The sequence below is a fragment of the Grus americana genome, chromosome 29, assembly GCF_028858705.1.
Source record: "Grus americana isolate bGruAme1 chromosome 29, bGruAme1.mat, whole genome shotgun sequence".
In the NCBI taxonomy this organism is placed as follows: Eukaryota; Metazoa; Chordata; class Aves; order Gruiformes; family Gruidae; genus Grus; species Grus americana.
This window is the reverse complement of record NC_072880.1, coordinates 2,224,545-2,244,774: the sequence shown is the minus strand read 5'-3', so window position 1 is coordinate 2,244,774 and position 20,230 is coordinate 2,224,545. Positions and strand designations below refer to the sequence as shown.

The window sequence follows — 20,230 nt, the reverse complement described above, 5'->3', positions numbered from 1 at the left end:
CGCCATCTTGTACGGCGGGGGCGGAGGGGGGAGGGCTACAGCGCAGGCGCGCCGAGCTGAGGGGGGGCTCGCGCGCGCGCAAAGGGGCGGGGCGCATAGCGCAGGCGCAGTGGAGCCGGGCGGGAAGGCGCAGGCGTGATCAGTCGGCGGCGCAGGCGCAGAGGGGCGGGGGGGCGCCGCGGCGGCCCGTGTGAGGGAGCCCGGCACAAAATGGCGGCGGGGGGGCGGGCGCTGCGTGCGGGGGGGGCCGGTCGGTGACCGCGGCTCCGCCGCCGCCGCTCCCAGCCGCCGTCCCGGGGTAGCGAGACGGACCCGACGGGCCGCGACCGAGCGATCGCCCTCGGGGCGGCGTCGCCGTACGTCGCCTCTCCTCGGCCCAGCTCAACGGGTTGCCGCATTCCCCGCCCCACCGCGGCGGGCCCCGCCGTCTCCTGAGGCGCCGCCGCCCGCGTTCCGCCGGGCCGAGAACGGAGCGGGGAGTCCCGCGTCGCCGCCGTCCGTGCGGCCCGGCTGGGCGAGCAGGGCGGGAAGATGGCGGCGGGCGGTGGAGGCGGCGGCCGGGCCTCCTCCTCCTCCTCCTCGGCCGCCGCCTCCTCCTCCTCGGCCGGCGCGCTGGAGGCCTCGCTCGACAGGAAGCTGCAGGCGGTGACCAACACGATGGAGTCCATCCAGGGTCTCTCCTCATGGTGCCTGGAGAACAAGCGGCATCACAGCACCATCGTCTACCACTGGATGAAGTGGTTGCGCCGCTGTGAGTGCGGGGCGCCGGTGGGGGCGGGGGGGGAGACGACACCGGGGGGAGCGTCCCTTGTGCTCGGGCAGGTGCTTGTCCACCTCCCCGTAGTCTCGTCCCGCTTCACCCGGTGCCTGTCGGGGTGAGGAGGGTGCGTGGGGCAGGAGGCTGTCGGCCGCCGCTGGCTGCGGTGGGGGGTCCGCAGGGAGGGGGGATGGAGATGGGGTGCAGCTTAGGCGGCCGTGCCGGAGGTTTTGGACGTGACATCAGGCAGAGAACTGAAATCTGAGGTTCTGCGATCGCTCGGAAATCTGTCGGTGGGGTTTCTGCTCAGCATCACCTTGGCACGCTTTAAAAAAAACACAAATTTGCGTGACTGCACCTGAACGGTGGCACCACCAGCCTCATAAATTCTGCGTGCGTTTGCCCGGGATCTTCTAAAACGTTATTTTGAGAGCCGAGGGGAAGGATGCCTTCTGCATTGTTGGGGTGTCCCTGTCCTCTTCCATGGGCAAAGCAGCCTGTTGTAGGCACAAATAAGTATTGGGTGCCAACGCTCGGATTCGGTGAGCGCCCGCAGGCGACGCGGCAGTGACCCGAGAGTGGGAAAGTTAATGTTTTCATGAGTCTAAACAAGGTGGCGTTATCTCTGCTTGTCTCTCTGCTGTGTGAAGGTTTTGCCTGTTGTGGCAGGAGTTAAAGTAAGCTTTGCAGTAAGACAAAGATAACGTTCCCATCCCAAAGCGTTGCTCTGGTTTGTGCTAAACCTTTTGTAAAGTTTGGGATAGTTTGTTTTCTCTGGTGAGGCCCTTCTGCAAAACGTGGAGGGTCCTCTTCCCTTGAATTTCGATTTATGTTTTTTCTTGTCTGTACATCACGCAATTAAAGAGAGTAAGGTAAGAGCCCAAGGGCTGTTCTCTGGTCCGTACCAACCTGGTGGTGAGGAGAAACTGGCCCTGGCCCATCCTGCCTTGCTGTTGTTGCCCACCTCTCCTGGAAATCCTCTTCCCTCTGACAGCCCTTGTCACCAGTGGGGTTCTGCGGGACTGTCCTCGGTCCTCTTCTTCCTCTCGCTCTGAGCGTGCCCCAGCTCCTGTTTCTCCTCGGGACGTGCAGGCTCCTCTGGACTTGGCGTCTCTTGTCACAGCTGCCGTCTTGGCTCCTCTCTAGAACCTCGGTGAACGTCTCGCTGTAGGTCAGGCTCAACACGATGCAGGTCCTCGGTTCCTGCTTATACCTTAGGGCAGATCCTTGCTTTGCCCAGGAGCACAGAGCCATGTTTATCATCCTACAGCTCCTGTCCCGCTGGCTTGTGGAGTAGAGACTCTTCCCTGGACTCCTGCCGCTTCTCCATGGCTGACATTTGTCTTTCAGCTCCTGGCCAAGGCAGCTGCGCTTCCAGAGACGCTGCTTTGGCACTGCCCCTTCCTTTTCCCTTGCACTCCTCCGTTACTCCTTCCCAAGCTCATCAAAAGTAAATTAATTGTTCCCACTTGCAGGCTCATGTCCACTGCTGGACTCCTGCTTCTGAGCCCTTGGTACGAGCCTGGACTTCTTGTTTTATTTTGTTACGAGCGCTTTCAAGGCTTTCCTTGCGCAGCCCTTGCGAGAATCTCTCCTCAACAACCCTCGTGTTTGTCTAAGTTCCTCCTTAACCATCTTATCCGAGGTACCAGCTAAAACAACCCTTGACAGCGGCTGTGATGCTGCTGTGCCCTGAGCCCTGATTATTTGGTTACTTCCCACTTATATGGGATTTTTTTTTTTTCCTGCTTTTCCCTTCATGGTACACTTCATTCTCTGCCCCGAGGACCCCGCAGCCTCTTCACGTTCTCACGCAGCCAAAAGTCATGGTCCCAACCAGAAGAGTTCAGTGATAATAACAACGACGAGTACAGCTTGCTTTTGAGTTCCTTTCCTAGCTTTTAAATATTGTAACTCTAAAACTTGTAAGAATGCTTAAAAGCTGCTTTTTCCAGGGAGATCCATGCAAAGGATGGAGGTGGTGGGATCGGGGGCTGTATCTCGGTGCTCTGTCCTGGTGAAGACGAAGACACCTGCGTTTAATCGGGTAGAAGTGCCTTCGTACCCCTTAGACGCACATCTCTGTGAAGCGTGAGACCCCCGAGCAGGGCAGTTCCTGCCTGCTGTCTCTCCAGCAATGCTGACGTTGGGCTGAGGGCAGTTTCTTGTAGAAAATGTCAAGCGTGTGTGTGGGAAAATTGGCCTTTTTATTCTTTATCCTCTATAAATCAAAGTAAGGAGGCGTTGGGCTGGAGGGGGGGGCAGTGTTGGTGCTCCTGCCTCGGGCTGTGAAGGGATTTTGCCCAAGCGTTGGAGGTCTCATGGGTGCTCCTGCCCCGGGGGGGTGGTTGGTCCCTCTCCCCGTGCACACTCTTGATAGGAAACGGCTGCGTTTTGCTGTGGATATTTCCTTGAGTTTGCATTTTACCGTATCTTGACAGATTTTACTGTGCTTCGCTCTTAGATATTTGTTTCAACTGATGTGAAACCAGAGAGGTATGTGACTATTTGGACAAAGGTTTTGGTCCTTTCAGGAGAAGGGGGGAAAAAAAAAAAAAAGAGTGCTGGTATTTAAATATATTGCTCTTGGCGTGGGCATCTCCCTTCCCGGGTCGCGACTTGACCTGAGCGTGAGCTGGTCACGGCTTCGTGACAAATGCTTCTGCGAGGTAATGCTGCGATAACCGTACCTCTGGGAAGGGTCCGTTGTGAATCCAGAGCTTTCTTGCAGGAGGGTCGTCCTGTCACTGCGTCCACGCAAGCGGTTCTTAAATGCGAGTTAAATTGGACACGTTGCATGCCGGCTGCCCGGAGACGTTTGTCGGTGGAGCCAGTGGCTGTCCTGGAGCTGAGCAAAAAACTGGGGTGGGCTCAGTTATAAAATTTCCTGTTTCTTGTCTATATTTTGTCTCCGGTTTAAGCTGAGACAGTCTAAGGGTAGATCAGAAGCCGTTCACCCATGAGATACCTCCAGTTGCATAATGTGGTTGAAACCCCTTGTACAAAGTGCGTTTTGGACACAAAGGTGCTTGGTTTTCTTTGTGCAGCTTGTCCGTAGCCAAAGTATTGGTCCAGCCTGCATTTTTCCTACTGTGCGATTTGGATGAACCTTGTTTTATAAATATTAGTGCTAAATCGAGGAGCTAAATTAATTCTGCTTTGGCTGAGGTCCGTGTTCAGCCTTGTGGAAACGGTGGCGGAGGTGATGGTGCAAGCTGTGCTCCTTATGGCATTTGTCTTGAAGTTAACTTTGGGTTTTTCTGCTGCGTTTGAAGGCTGTCTGTACATTGAATTGTTTAAATCAAAGGTTTATATACCTTCAAGATCTGTTTTGTATTGCGTTGTGTCAGAAGATAGGAAATCAACGCTATTTCTGCTGTTGAATGACATCACCGGGATATGGGTGAATTAGCAATGGAGTGCTGGGATTTCATTAAATCACAGAAAACCCATTTGGATGGGATGATGATCTGACAGAATACTGAAGCTGGCTTTTTGGGGAAACCTGGCTCCAAATTGTTTAGGGTGAAGGTTGTAAATAACAGTTTCTGGTAACGAATCCTTGGGTTTGTCGCTATAAAAGCATGTTCTGGGACATGGGAGTTGAGGCTCCTTGACAGCTGCCGAAGAGGTGTTGGAATAGCCCGGTGGCAATGATGAAAAGCACCTTCAGCAAAAAAATAGCTGGGAAGTACGTGAGGAGCAAAGTTAGAGGTGAGAATCCGGCTGCGGTGCTGGCGAGGGCAGCAGTGGCTGGCTCGGGTCTTGCACCTTTGGCCGTGGGGAGCTGGCTGTCCCCTCGACCTATCATGCTGTTCCTGCCCCGGGTTTAGGGCTGGACGACTCTTCTTGCTCACCCACCGGTCTGTAGTGACACTCGGGCACCAGCAACGAGGAAGAAGAATCGTTGCCACTTGTAGGGGCTCTCGGAGGCTCTTCGCTTCACAGCATCAACCTGTTGAGGATTTGACCATCAAACCAAAAAGCCTTTGCATGTATCCTCAGCTTTGCTTTCCTGAAGAGGCTGCCTTCTGTGAAAGATCTTTGTTTCGAACAAACAACTTGCTAAATTATCCCTTAATATCGGTAGGTCAGCGTAGAGCTCATACGGTCAAAATGTTGCTGACGTGAGCTTTTAAAGCAAGCTTGCTGCTCAGTGCTGGACCTGGGTCTGCTTCCTCGGTGCCGATTCCTCGTCCGAGATTGAGCCCTTCTGCAGGAAAGGTGTGTGAGAGCACAGGCAAGAGTTGTGTATGGAGAGGAGTCACAGAAAGCACCAGCGTTTCAGGCCCAGCTTCCCATACACTTTGTAATAAGGCTTTTAAATACTTGCATTCAGTATACTAAAAATGATCTAACTCCCTATTTCTGTGGCTACGCTCCTACTTTGATGGGCTCCTTGCCAGAAGTCTGTCGGTGGCCGCTGACCCTCTCTGCTCTGCATCAGAGAGGAACGTTGGAAAAGAGATGGGTGATAAAATTTAACAATTAGTTTCTAATAAAAGCGTGTGAGCTGGAAAATACTCATGTAGTGGCTTTTCCTTAGGCACGGTCTAAGGTGTGAATGAGTTTTGTGAAAATCCTGGCGACATGAACAGTGGGATCAAGCGCGCTCTCGTCAAGTTGCCAACGACGCCGAGCTGCGTGATGCCGTTGGCATGCTGGAGGGAAGGGATGCTGTCCTGAGGGACCCGCACAGGTCAAAAGCAGCGTGAGCAGCAGGTTGAGGGAGGGGATTCTGCCCCTCTACTCTGCACTGGTGAGACCCCCCTGCAGTGCTGCGTCCAGCTTGGGGGTCCCCAGCACAAGAAGGACATGGAGCTGTTGGAGCCAGGCCAGAGGAGGCCACGGAGATGATGCGAGGGCTGGAGCACCTCTGCTGTGGAGACCTCAGGCTGAGAGAGCTGGGCTTGTTCAGCCTGGAGAAAAGAAGGCTGCGAGGAGACCTTAGAGCCCTTTCCAGTCCCTAAAGGGGCTACAGGAAAGCTGGAGAGGGGCTGGTGCCAAGGGCAGGGAGTGACAGGCCAAGGGGAATGGCTTTAAATTAAAAGAGGGTAGATGTAGATGAGAGAGAAGGCAGAAATTCTTCCCTGTGGGGGTGCTGAGGCCCTGGCACAGGTTGCCCCGAGAAGCTGTGGCTGCCCCTGGCTCCCTGGCAGTGTTCAAGGCCAGGTTGGATGGGGCTTTGGGCAAGCTGGGCTGGTGGAGGGTGTCCCTGCCCACGGCAGGGGTGGCACTGGGTGGGCTGTGGGGTCCCTGCCCACCCAAACCAGTCTGTGATTGTTTCTGGTTGACTTTGAGCAGGAGGAGATCATGGAGCTGCCGGAGATTGAGTTGCTGCAGGGAGTGCTTTGGGGTTTTTCTGCAACAGGTTGTGAACGCAGGAGTGGTGTCAGTGAGAGTAAGCTCCCACCAAGGGCTCTGCACCAGGGATGATGCTAAGAGCTTCCCGACGGGAAAGCCAGGGACCAGGATAACTGCGAGGTGCAGCCGTGCCATGGGAACAGGCTCTGCCAAGGTCAGGACGACTGGAAAATGAAGCGGAATCGAGAATTAAGGGATTTGTAGATAAAAATTCTGATGACTGATGCAACTGGGGCGCAGCCGGAGGGGTTGTAACGCGGAGAAGGTGGGAGCCTGTTAGAGCTCACGGGCACGTGAAACAAAACTGTCTATTGTCACCGTTCCTATATTTAAATCCTCGTGTTGTGTCATTAAATTAAGTGAAGAAGCTAATTAGCATGTGGATGAGCTTACTGCACTACAAGCACTGTTACTGGCCGACTGAAGAAGAGGTTTGATGAAATAATTAAATTTGGAGCTGAATATAAGGAAGATCAGAGGTGCGTTGTTTGGAGTACGACTGTGGGTGGGAGGTCTGGGTGCGAAGGTCAATGCCGGCTCAGCGGGGACAGGGGAAGCAGTTTTGGAGAAATCGATCTCCGGAGCAGAAGGGACGGGGATCCGGGGTCCTTTGTGTGCCACACAAAAGCTGGTGCCTGGCTGGCATTAAATCGTACATCGGTAAAGGCCGTCCAGGCAGCTGCATCCGAGGAACCGGCAGCGCTTATTAAACATATTAATAAACATTGGTTTATTAATAGGAGGCCTTTAAAGGCATGTGGAAAAAGTCTCTCCCTGTCTGTGGTAAGTGTCCTCTGGACATAGGTATGTGCCTGGTGAAATCTCCCCGATAAAGCCGCCAATCTTAGAGACTTTTTAAGCCATTACAGCTTAAAAAAAAAAGAAGGAGATTTATACATGATGATTCTTAGAAAATATGAGTAAGTGGCCCCTAAATTATTGAACGGGAGAGTGCGCTGAGGCAGTGGCCAGAAGGGGTGACGCTGGAGCTTCGGAGATCAGACCAGACCCGTGCTCTGGAGCGGTTGGGTTTTTTTTCCCCTGCAGAAGCTCGTGCCAGTTTGTGTTCAACCTCTTACCGCAGGCGATGCTGATCTTTCTGGCTGTACGGTTCCTTTTGCAGTTGGTATCGTAGAAACAGCGCAGGGTCAACGGCTTTTTGTGTCCTTTCTAAACCCAAGTCAGGGTCGAGGCTTGATGTTACCGAACATATAGTTTTTGGGGAGATCTGGAAATGATTTGTCAATTGAAGATTTACTCTCTAGTCCCCAGTTTTGACCATTGGACGTGCCATTGACAGAAATGCTGAAACCGCCCCCCAAAAGCAGGCACTTACGTAGTTATCAAAATGGGGCTGACGTGACTTCTTCCACTTGACGATGAATATGAATTTTCTTTTTGTCTTTAGCTGCCTTTCCTCATCGACTGAACCTTTTTTACTTGGCCAATGATGTTATACAGAACTGCAAGAGAAAAAATGCGATTGTCTTTCGTGATACGTTTGCAGAAGTGCTTCCTGAAGCTGCTTCGTTAGTGAAGTAAGTAACGATGTGTTGGAAGGTGGAATGTCTCAAAAAATGTGAAGTTTTTCTTCTGATGTCTCAAATGCTCTAGAAACATGAGCAAAATTTCAAGGATTTTGTTCGAGTAACTGTGTGGGTTTGAGCTTCTCCACAAGGAGTGTGCTAGAACGGGCGTAGAGCTGGCTTTTAATTTGCGTGGGGGTCTCATTTGAGTAAAATTACCACGTGAAGTGGTGCGAGGGGCAAATCTTGCACCAATACGTGCGTGCCCTGCAGCTCTGCCCTCCCCTGCCTGCTCGTGTGCAGGCAGCGATGGCTTGTGTGGCTGCTTGGGGGGGGGGGGTGTGACGGTGACAGCGACAGACTCAGGGGAGGGCTCAGCTTTGAGGAGACCCACGTACACCTCGCTGGCCCTGTGATGTCATTCTGTCTGTCCCTCTGCAAAGCTTTGCATGGCCAGGGACGGCAGTGTCGCTCCACGACAGAATCTCGATGACCAACCTTCTTCCGATCTGTTTAAAAAGCAGTAAAAGTGGCCAGAAATACGCATCGCTCTTTCTCGGGGCACTGAGCTGGAACGTGAATGCAGCAGGGCTCCAACTCGAGTCGGATTGCTGCTTAGGTGAAGCAACCGGTTTGGTGAAGCACCTTTTGCTCCGAATTTGGAGCCCTGCGACGGTGCCGGCAGCCACCCGGGTCCTACAGGGAGCGGTGGCGGCAGCTTCGCTTTCCAATTAGAGTTTATTATTCCGAGCTCGAGTCCTCTGGGGCAGTTGCTTCTGGTTGTTGGCAGGGTTCAGGCTTGTGTGCTGCCCTCGGAGTGCTAAATTCAGGGAGCGTGAACCTTTAATTTGGGTCTTTTTACAGAAAGTGCTCTTCGTTTGGGTGTTCAGCAAGGTGACAACTGCTCTGGTCATACGTTTTTCATTTCCTCTCTTATCCCAAGAGGGTCTGTGCCCTTGTGTTGCCTCAGGAATCGAAGGAGAGCACGCTTCCTTGCAGATGTTTTATATATCAGGTTTTTTCCTTGAAACAGAAGCACCTGGATGAGATACGCTATTTGACTCCTTCCTTTCTTTGGAGATTCTTATGTTGCTTGACTCCCAAGGCTTGTGTGATCAGAGATGAGTGGGAGAGCTCGTCTCCTTGATGAAGTTTAACACCACAGATCACCTGCTATACACTCACTTCTCTCTGAAGTAGTTACTCTTCTCTGTGAAGAGAGTAGTATTTTATTTCCCGCCCCCGGAATAATCACTTTTTTCCCCAGAGCATCCATATAGAAATGGAAGAGTAACAAAAAAAATTTTTTCCCCATGAAGAAAAGCTTCAGAGAAATCCTGTTGGTGTTCCTACTGCTCTGAAACCTTCTAATTTTACCCAAAAAAAGGGCCCTGATCCGTTAGGATATGGAAGTGTGCGTATGCTTAACTCCAAGCATGTGGACTGGCTGCCTTGGTCTCACTGGGACCCCTTGCAGTAGAAGTAAAGTTGTCAGAGAGAGAGAAGGCTCTTATAAAGTTTTGATTTAAATGATTATTTACATTATTATGCAAAGAAATTACAGTGTGTTGGGGGGGGGAGAAAACCCAATATGCTCTTCTTTTTTCCAGGGATCCATCCGTTTCCAAATCTATCGAAAGAATCTTCAAAATCTGGGAGGACAGAAATGTGTACCCTGAGGAAACCATTTTGGCACTAAAAGAAGCTCTGAGTAAGTTACTCACCCTTTGCATTTCTTACCTTGCAAACTAAAGCGTGAGCTTGGTGAGGCTAAAGAAAACGTCTGGAATCGCTGAGTAAAATGAGTTTATTGCGTGTATCTGTTCTTTCTGCGTTTGCACAGACTTTAAAGTAGCAGCGCTGAATTAATCTGCTTCACGTTTTATTTTGTACCTTTCTCTGAATCCTTTCACGTAAGCTGGAATTATTCCAGCTGAGAATAAATAGAACGTGGAATGAAAGTGCTCCTACAAGCCCTGGACACGGCGCCCTGTGTCCCCGGCTCTTTCTCTGAGCGTGAGCTGACTCTCAGCTGCCACGGTGGGACGAGGAACAGAGGCGGCTTCCTCCCTTTCTAATCAGTTTGAGCAATAAGTTGTTTTTACTACTAATATTTGTGGTGTAGGAAAGAGGCTGGAAGCAAAGCTTTTTGGAGGGTGAAGTGTCCTGGAGTACTTAGGAAAGAACTCAGCTTAAAAGCTGAAATGGCTAATGTGAACTGGAAACACGTGTAGTCGGTTAAAATCAGAACTTAGCCGATACTCAAATACTTGAAGGAAATTAGTCCACGTTTCTGCTTTACTTGGTTACGTCACTAAGAGCTAAAGGTGCTTCAGGAAATCCTCAGGTGTGGGTTTGAGAGCTGGTCGCCGTCATGGCAGGAGAAACACGGTGTCTCGGGTTCAGGCTTTGACACGTGAAAAGGCTTTAGTTGGGCGTTGAGAAGTGAAGTTCATGCACACGTTCCGAAATCTCTAATTTTTTGTAACTTGTAAAAATCAGGCACTGTGGCTATCTTCCCAACTTGTCTTACTTGCCTGTTGAATGCTGATTTCATAGAGCCGAGCGGTGTAGTTTTATTTTTAGATGCATTCTGTTTTCCCTTTTTACTCATTACTGTCATTTTTGAACTGTCTTAGTGTAAGGGCAAACAGAAACTTGATTTAAAATTGGAAGACCATCCCAGAGGTTGCTGTATTCCTGAGTAAACTTAGGTTCTCTTGGGCATCCAGCAGCTCACCTACGGAAGTTGGTCTAGGTGTTTTAAAACAAATTTCTGTTCACTGGATTTTTGGGGGTTTTTTTACCATGCCAACCGTATGGTACCAAAACCAGATTCTTAAAGGAATCCCATAATGCCAGACTGGGGAAAAAAAAAAAAAAAAAAATTAAATGTTTTCCAGGTACCACTTTCAAAACTCAGAAGCAGCTGAAAGAAACTCTGAACAAACAACCGAATAAGCCGTGGAAGAAATCGCAAAGTAAGGAAACAATGTGAACTCTCTGAATTAATATAGAAATTGCCTTCTTGAGGAACAGAAGAAAGGCTAGCCCAAACTGGGCAAAGTAACTGGACTAAAACACGAGCCAGCCTACGTCTTCCAGGCTTGTAAAGCTCCTTACAGACTAATACATAAAGTACTAGTTTTTGCTAGAAAACCACTTTTTAAAGGCATGAAAGGAAAAAACTGATAATAATAAATCTTTATGAGAGCAGAGGTTATGAATGGTAGAGGACAGAGCTGGTGGAACCTCTTGGAAACTGGCGTTAGACTATTCAGAGGTGGAGAGAAGACAGACAGAACTGTGTACTTTGGCAGCAGGAGGTGGACGCTACCTTTGTGCTCAGGATCGCGTCTTCAGCACCAAACTAGGTGCTAGGATAAAAGAAAACTGGAAGCTGGCAGTGCAGATAAAGAACTTTGGCGTCTAACAGTACCGGGAGCGCAGTCTAGCGGGAAATGCATTTATAATATACCAATTTTACTAATTTCATTGTACGCTAAAGCCTTGAACAATCCGTAAAGTGAGACGGTGGAACGTTAGGTGTGAGATGTGGCGTGCACCCGCCTGTCCAAGTGCCGAGATCAGAAGGTTAACAAGAGAGTTTGGAAACTTTATTACTTGGCTTAACATCACAAGCTGCTTTCCCAACCCAAAACGTGTTGTGTTGGGTGTGTCTGAAGGTTTTAGCGTTTTGCTTCTTCCCAGATATTTCTCCCGTTTTGTTCAGAAACCAATGGATTTTTGCGTCTCTCGATAGTAGGATTCGTTCCCCCCGCTATAATAAGACGTCAGAATAGAGGTGTAAGAGTTTTTAAGGTTGAGAGCACGGTTAGGCCTAGGAAGTACCAAAGGGAGACCCCGTCCGAGGGAAACTCTGGGCTGTGTGTGTCAGCTCTAAGTCTGGCACTTAGGAAATAACATTACCTTCCTTGTAGAGAGGTACAAACTCATCGGGTAAGGCTGTTAGATCAACCCTTGCAGGGAACTTCTCTTCCCAGCTGGAAAAGGTATGCCTGGTAAATTTTTAGAGCTCGTTAAAAATAAAATTATATAAAAAGCAATAGCATAATTTGTTGACCTGTCAGAATCTAGCTGCACGTGACCGTGTCCCGTTTAGCTAATGGCAAGCCCGGAGCATTGAGGGACGTTTGTGTGGAGGGGAAAATGTAATGAGTAACAACAGCCTACGAATTTTTCATTGAATGATGTTAAAATATTTTTTTATTAGAACTTACTTTTAGTCGGGGTGTAGTTCCTGAGTTTCTTGATACTTTTTCTTTGTTCCGACAGCATCCACAAACCCGAAAGCTGCTTTGAAGTCCAAGATTGTTGCTGAATTCAGAGTAAGTCTGCAAGTGGGAATACTCTGTTGCACTTAACCTCCGTCCTTGGGCTGTAGCTTTTGCGTAGTTTACATCCACCAGCAGTGTAAGCTTGTTGAGAAGCTCGAGCGTTCAGTGTCTTTTTGTTCCTTGGCATCTAACGCCTGCTAAATGTTTCAGTTCTGAGGGGCTGGCTGTTGGTACGGTCAGGTCGTCCTAGTGAAGGAGGAGTTTAGGGTGGCTGAGGAGTTGGTGGCAAAAAATTTAATTAAATTAGGTGTGTTAATGGAGTGCATGGGCACTAGTAGGGTAAAAAAAAAAAGACAAGGAAAAAGACCTGTCCCTACTCAAAACCATCACAGACTTGGAGAATTACAGCCCCTGCCTGAGCCCGAGTCCGCTGATCGGTTTGACTTGAGATTAAAAAAAAAAAAAAATCCAGAGATTCCCGCGGTTCGTTTCTGCCTTAGCTCTCATTTGGAAACACTCTTGAACCAGAGCGTTGTTTGTCGCCGAAGCAGGTCTGTGCTGTTAGCGCTGTGCGGCAGGGCTTCTCTTCCACGGAATGTGATGAGGATGCTTTTCTTGTTTGGTTTTTTTTTTCAGCCGCAGTCTCTCATTGATGAATTGTTATTATATAAGCGCTCGGAAGACCAGATAGAACTGAAAGAGAAGCAGCTTTCCACTATGAGAGTGGATGTGTGCAGCACTGAAACACTTAAATGCTTAAAAGGTAAAGGCAGCCTATAACGTACAAAACCCGACGTAATTGAAGGAGGCGCAGATATGTATCCTGAGAGTTGTAGGAGCTCCTCGGTTCTGCTCAGCCTTAGCCCAGAAATCAGACTGTGTCTGTAAAATGTCAAAATTTCAAAGTGCCGTTAAGAACCACCAAGCAGGAGCCTAAAACCGTTGTTAAGTTGAACCTGTTCTTAGAAACCCGCAGATACGGAGCTCAAACAAAGCAGAAGCGACGAAGATGTATTTTGTACTATTCAGACTCGCCCTCGTATATTGTTAAAACATGCAGTGTTCTTAACGTGTTCAGAACCCCTTAAATAATTTGGGATTGAAGTTAATTAAGACATCCATCGGTGGCTACGGTTGAGAATGCCAGCTGCGGGTCTGGTAGCAAGCAGCGCTTATTAGTGGTAAACGAACAGAGTTATGTTGAGCCATATTAACAGGAAATTTAATTGTAAAACTGCAGATAGCTCTAGCTGTGCTGGACAATCCGTGACCGCAGTCTTTGCAAGCGGTCACAGTCACGGTAACTCGTAGATGTTGTGAACCCCGGTGATGTCAGGAACCCTTGGAGTATGGTAACGAAGGAAAAATTCAAGATTTTTTTGACTCTTCCAAAAAAAAGTACGGCACGATGCGGCGTTGGTTGGCTGAACTTCCCGGTTGCTGCTGTTGAGGACGCGCTTCTGAGAGCTGATTTCCCCTTTGGCAGGTTGCAGCTTATTTACATGGTGTTAAATCTCCTTGCAGACAAAACGGGAGGAAAGAAGTTCTCCAAAGAGTTTGAAGAAGCAAGTTCGAAGCTGGAAGAGTTTGTAAATGGCTTAGACAAGCAAGTGAAAAATGGTCCTTCTCTCACTGAAGCCCTGGAGAACGCCGGGATATTTTATGAAGCACAGTATAAAGAAGTCAAGGTGGTAGCAAATGTAAGTACGCTTTTCCTCGATTCCTCCTCGGGCGGACTAACGTCTGCCTGTGTTTGCTAAGCGTCTCAGGAGCTAGAAGATGCGTCATCGCTATTCACGAACGAAGAAATTTGGCGCGGTTGTTGTACAGACGGTTTCAAAAGAGAGCAGAGTCAAGGTGTCGGGTGAGAAAAGGAGGTGCTACAAAAATCCAAGGGTCGGAAGCTCAATTCTTGTGTCTTGTTGGAATTTTGTAGCCCCTCTGCATTTTTAAACGGGGGGGCAAAATTACAGTTAGTCTAACAAATCCTAAATTCTGGAGAGTACGCAAGTTGTGATCAATACGTGAACTAGATGAACAAAGAAAGAATTCAGTAAAGCATTGTAAAAACAACCAGCCCACCCCGCACACACCAAAAAAAGCCCAACCCCAAACTGGCAGCATATTTGTTAAAAAGCATGGAGTTTTTAATGAAAATTGGTTTAAGTTGCTGGAAAAAGGTTTTACCTTCCCCTTTTTTCGTGGTCCTCGCTCTGCAAGTCACACCGAAAAGCTGAGTTGTTACGGCAGAGTTCTCACTGCAGGGTACAGGTAATTGGAAACGGTTTTCTAAGGCCGTGTGCTTCTTCGTTAGGGAAGTGATTGAGGTACGCTCTCTTCCTGTAAAAGATAATCAGTCCAATGTCCTTTCTTTCTTAGGCTTATAAAACATTTGCTAATCGAGTGAGCAATCTAAAGAAAAAGCTAGACCAGTTGAAAGCAACGCTTCCTGATCCGGAGGAGTCTCCTGTCCCTTCTCCAAGTATGGACGCCCCGTCTCCAACGGGTTCCGAGTCCCCTTTTCAGGGGATGGGGGAAGAGGATAATTCCCGGTCTCCAGTGGTTGGAAGCCGCAAGACGATATCTCCGGAGCCTGTGACAGATAATCGGGATGTGGAAGACATGGAGCTCTCTGACGTGGAGGATGATACATCTAAAATTATCGGTATGTTCGGGGGGAACAGCAGAGTAAGCGTGTAAAAATTACATCGAGACAAAACAGCCCACCCAAGCCTCGTTTGCGCGAAGCCCGTGTTGGGCTGCAAATTGGTGCTGTTGGGTTTCGATCTCCTGCCCCAGTCTCCTGACGCAAGCAGGGAAGTCCCAATCCAGCTGCAGTTGTTCCCCTCTCCCAAACCGCTCATCGAATACGGGTTTTTTTACGTAGCCGGTGGGAATCAGACCTAACATGCCTAATGATGAGGATCCCGTTGAAAATCCCGTACCCCAAGTAATCCTTCGGGGACAGAGACTCGCAAAATCACAGATGGGTCTGAGTTGGAAGGGACCTTTAGAGTCCAACCCCCTGCGATGAGCGGGGACGTCTTCGAGTAGATGAGGTTGCTCCGAGTGACGGTTCTGGTCTTGTTCTCCCTCTCCCCGGTGCAGTGGAAGAGAGGAAAGAGAAGCAGGCTGCTCCGACTTCGACACCCGCGAAGACCGAAAGCGTCCCCAAAGCGGTGCCGTCTACTGCTGCAGCAGGCACGACTTCGGTGACGGTGACGACGCCCGCCCAGACTCCTCCGACTCCTCCGGCTCCGAAGGCGGTGAGCACAGCGTCCGTCGCTCCGTCGCCAGCGCTTGCGTTGCCCAACCTGGCCAACGTGGACCTGGCAAAGATCAGCTCCATTCTTAGCAGTTTAACTTCCGTAATGAAAAATACAGGTGAGTGCTGAAGCGACGCTAGCCCAGCTGTTCGGTTAATGGAGCTAACAACGGAGTTTTGTAATCTTTTTAAAGCTTTAATTGTCTCAAAATAAACACGAAAGAGTTACTACTAAAAAGATCTGGCTCGGTCTCTCTCGCACACGACTGCCGGCTTCGTGAGCATCTTGCTTGCGCTCGGTGGAGCTCTGCTGCAGTTGTATCTGTGGAAAACTTGAGCCAAAAAAAGCTTAGAAAAGCTTAAAAAAAGCTTGCGTTAACGAATCGAACGTACGTGAGTGGTGTGTGCTTCCGTCCTAGGTGTCAGTCCCGCCTCGAGACCTTCTCCAGGAACCCCGACGAGCCCAACAGCTCTTACCAGTGGCCTGAAGACTCCCGTCATGGGGACGCCATCTGCTCCTTCCAATCCCTTAGCAAATATTCTCTCCAAAGTGGAAATAACTCCTGAAAGTATTTTGTCTGCTCTCTCCAAAACCCAGACTCAGACTGCACCAGCATTGCAAGGTACCGGAGTGGGTCTTGAGGGAATAACTGGGTATTTGCTGGCAGCGGCCGCGCTGAAACGTGCTGCTGCGCTTATCCTAAAGGGAAAACAAAAGGAGAAAAACTTGGTTGGAATGCGTTACGTCTTTGGCAAATGCAGATAACTTATTCTCAGGTAACATACCTGTTACGGACCAGTGAGTTATTACTTTCCTGCACATCTTTGTATTTTTGCCGTGACCGAAGCGTGCTTACCCAGAACGCTTTGTGGAAAGGCGGTGAACGGGGACAGGAGACCGAGAGAGGTTTTTGTGCTTTCCCTGCGCTTCCGAGAACGGTTTTCTTTTCTTTTTTTAGAGCAGAAAACTTCCCACAGGTGCTGCTCCCGCACCTCCTCGTGCGTGTAACCCTGGTCAGTAGCGCGGTATTTTTTTACGCCTGGCTACAAAGCCAGGGTGAGTTAGTACCCGACTTACTCAGATGTATGTTGTAATTCATATTTATAGACCAATCCGAGCCTCTGGCAAAAGTTTGCACCTCGGTGGGTGCTGACGTCGGTATTAACGCAGCAAAATCCAGTCATTTTCCTGGCTGAAACATGAAGTAATTCTAAGGAACATCATCTGCGATACAAATAACGATTTGCCTCTTGTCTGAATATCTGAATGCAGCGGGTTTTGTTGGTTTTTTTTTTTTCCCCCAGGTTTGTCATCCTTACTTCAGAGTGTTGCTGGAAACACCGTTCAGTCAAGCGAAACTGCGTCACAGAGCACTTCAGCGTCGCCAGCCAACACGACCGTTCCTTGTGTGAAAGGGAGGAATATTCCTTCCAGTACTCAGTCCTTTATATCCAAAACTTTTGGTTATTCTCCAAACTCATCTACAGCTGAGGTTTCCTCAACTTCAGTTAACAAGGCTCCCGTTGGACATACCCCAGGGCTGTCAAGCTCCAGTTTTAAACCACCAACCAATTCCCTGGGATTTTCCGGTTCCCACCCTACCAGTCCTTCTTCCCTTTTGCCAACAGAAACCTCACTGGGTCAATCCTCCGAAATTTCAAAAGCGAAGCTGGAATCGGAGCCCCCTTCTCCGAGCCTGGAGATGAAGATACACAATTTCTTGAAGGGAAATCCCGGCTTCAGCGGTCTGAACTTGAATATTCCAATTCTCAGCAGTTTAGGGTCCAGCATCGCAACGGAAAGTCACGCGTCTGACTTCCAGCGTGGTCCTACCAGCACTTCCATGGACAATGTGGACGGAACACCGGTGCGCGACGAGCGAAGCGGGACGCCCACCCAGGACGAGATGATGGACAAACCGACGTCGAGCAACGTCGACACGATCTCCCTGCTGTCAAAAATCATGAGCCCCGGTTCTTCTACTCCCAGCAGCACGAGGTCACCTCTGCAGAGCCGGGACGACGGATATCCCCAAGAACTTCCCAATTCCGTGCACAGCTACCGGCCCTTCGGCCTCGGCAGAGAGTCTCCGGCCGGCCTCTACAAGCAGTCTGCGGACAGCATGGAGATACCCTCCTCTTTAATGGACTCCTCCCAGGAGAAATTTTACCCAGACACCTCTTTTCAGGAAGACGAAGATTACCGTGACTTCGATTACTCCGGGCCGCCTCCGTCGGCCATGCTAAACCTGGAGAAGAAACCCGCCAAGTCTATCTTGAAATCGAGTAAACTCTCTGAAGCTGCGGAGTACCAGCCGGTCCTGTCCAGCTACGGTCAAAGATCGCAAGAATTTGGCGTGAAGTCGTCCTTTCCTCAGTCGATGAGGTCTATTCTTGATCAGAGCGAGAGCTGCGACCCGTTGGCGTCGTCTCCGGGGATTTACGGGAGCTACGGCCTCAGGGGAAACGATTCCACCTCAGACGGCTCCCCTTCGCCCAGCAAGAACGACGTTTTTTTCGCGCCGGACTCCAATCACAACAACTTATCGAAATCGGTGGTGCACTCTGGCCTCTCGCAGAAGCAATACCCGGACTCGCCCCACTCGATTCCCCACCGTTCGCTTTTCTCTTCTCAAAACGCCCTCTCCAGCCCCGCGGGCAGAGCGCCCGCGGCGAACGTGGAGAAATCCTTGGGTTCTTCCATTTCCGCCACGTCGACCATCGAATTCAAGAACATGCTCAAAAACGCTTCCCGTAAACCCTCCGAGGAGAAACATTTTGGCCAAATTTCCAAAAGTAGCTCCGGCGAGGGGGTGAGTTTGTCCGGTCACGGCCCGACCGGAGCTTCCAAGGGAGAGCCGCAGCCGCAGGAGGAGCACTACCGCATAGAGACAAGGGTCTCCTCGTCCTGCTTGGACTTGCCGGACAGCACCGAGGAGAAAGGGGCCCCTATCGAAACGCTGGGTTACCACAACGCCTCGAGCAGGGGGATGTCGGGAGAACCCATCCAGACCGTGGAATCCATCCGGGTTCTGGGGAAGGGGAACAGAGGACACGGGCGAGAGGCGAGCCGAGCGGCGGGGTGGTTCGAGATGAGCAGCGGCGGGAGCGCCTTCGATAACGGGCCCTCGGGTACGTCGGAGCTGCCCGGCATGGGCGGTTTCCCGGCGCCGTACAAGGAACACGTGCCGCCTTTCCAGGAAAGCGTCAACAACTTCCGAACGAATAACTTCAGCCCCGCTTTCGAGCACCACATGCCGCCGCCGCCGCCCCTCGCGCCGCCTCCCATCGAGCACGGGACTCCCTTCCAGCGTGACCCCGTGGGTCCGCCCGCCGGGCCCCCCGCCGCCCCCCCCAAGGACCACGGCAGCCTGTTCCCGAGGGATCACTCGGTCCCTCCCCGCATGCCGTCGGTGGATCACACCAACCCCTTCTCGAAGGAAACCTCCGCTCCTCTCTCGCTCCCCCACGGCGTCCCCGCTCCTCCCTCCGTGGAGCACGCCGGGGTCCCCTTCCCCACGCCCCCGCCGCCCCCCGTTCCCGGGGATCACGCCGGCGTCCCCTTCCCTGCCCAACCGCCGCCGGCCGGGGAACACGGCGGCGTCCCCTTCCCCGCGCCTCCCCCCATGACGGTGGAGCACGGCGCCGGCGCCTTCCCCAAGGAGCACGGTACGATCCACCAAGGGACGATAAAAGAGCATTTCGCCGTGCACGCCGCAACCCGGGAACCGGTGGCGCAGCCCCAACAGCGGGACCACGCCGCGACGCCCCTGTCCCGTACCCGTGAGGCCGTGGCTCTCGCCCCCCTCTCCAGGGAGCAGCTGGGGGGGGGGACACCCCGCGGTCTGGGACCCCCCTCTCACAGGGACGGTGGGAACCGTGGCGGGGTGCTGGTCAGAACCCCCCGCGCTGACTTCAGGCCGCGAGAGCCCTTCGTCAGCAGAGACCCCTTCCATAGCCTGAAAAGACCCCGGCCGCCGTTCGGGAGAGGGGGGTCCCCCTTTTTCGCCCCAAAACGCCCCTTCTTCCCCCCCAGGTACTGAAGCAGACGCCCAGCTCCCGAGCGAAGGCATCCGGACGCTGTAGAGAGCAGCGGAGTAGCGCTTTCACTTGGTTTTTCCATATTAATTTTTTTTTTTTCTTTCCCTCCAGAGCCCCATAACTTTCTCCTAAATTAAATGTTCTGGGTTGGTGGTTTTTGGTTTTTGTTTTTCTTTTTTTTTTTTATTTTTGGATTTTATTCCCCCCTGCCCCCGGTTGTTTATTTCCTAAACCCACCCAGTTGGTGCGAGACTAGAGGAAAAAAAAAAAAAAAAAAAAAAATTTTTAACAAAAAGAACAAGCATTGCTGTTGAAATAAAACCTTCCACTAGTAGTTTAAAAAAAAAAAAAAAGAAAAAAAACCCCTAAAAAAACGGAAAGGAAAGATGACGCGTGCTGTTGGGATGATGTTTTTTAGCCGATTACCAAATCGCTGCCGCAGGGAGGAGCGAAGGGTCTAAGCGGTGGCCGAGACCCCCACACCCACACCCCCCCGTGCCTTCCTCTGCAGCGACGGTCGCCGCTCCTCCTCTGGCAAAAAACAACAAAAAAAAAAAAAAAAAAAAAAAAAAGGCAAAAAAATAAAATAATAATAATAAAAAAAAACACCAAACCATAACAAAAGCCTCACCCTACGATGATCTCCGGACTGTTTGGCTCCCGCGCCCTGGGAGCGAGGAGGGGTCCCCAGCCTGCCCCCCCCCCTCGGGAAAAACCTGTCGTCTGTTGGTTGGATTTTGGGTTATTTTGGGGTTGGATTTTTTTTTTTTTGTGGTTTTTTTTTGTTTTGTTTTGTTCCCCCCCCCCCTCGCCCCGGGAACACTGTTGACTTTCTAAGTGTGTGTATATAATAATCACTTTTTAATTCCATCTCTCGGATCGTTCAAAATGCGCAGACGGGGCTCGGGGCGCAGCACCCCCCTGCCCAGGGCCGCCCCGCCAGCGGCTTTTATATGAAGTTGGAATTTTACTTGATTTT

The 20,230-nt window shown here is 50.8% G+C and overlaps 1 protein-coding gene across 1 annotated transcript; it reads left to right on the top strand.

The window, feature by feature from the left end:
* Nucleotides 1–161: 161 nt before the first annotated feature.
* On the top strand, nt 162–20,118 carry RPRD2 (regulation of nuclear pre-mRNA domain containing 2). The gene is made up of 11 exons (XM_054806303.1): nt 162–751; nt 7,530–7,659; nt 9,258–9,358; nt 10,551–10,628; nt 11,944–11,996; nt 12,582–12,708; nt 13,470–13,645; nt 14,325–14,610; nt 15,054–15,329; nt 15,630–15,833; nt 16,516–20,118. Exons 1-11 carry the CDS (start codon nt 532–534, stop codon nt 19,251–19,253), a joined length of 4,389 nt encoding a protein of 1,462 aa, XP_054662278.1. The 5' UTR covers nt 162–531; the 3' UTR covers nt 19,254–20,118.
* The last annotated feature ends 112 nt before the right edge of the window (nt 20,119–20,230 follow it).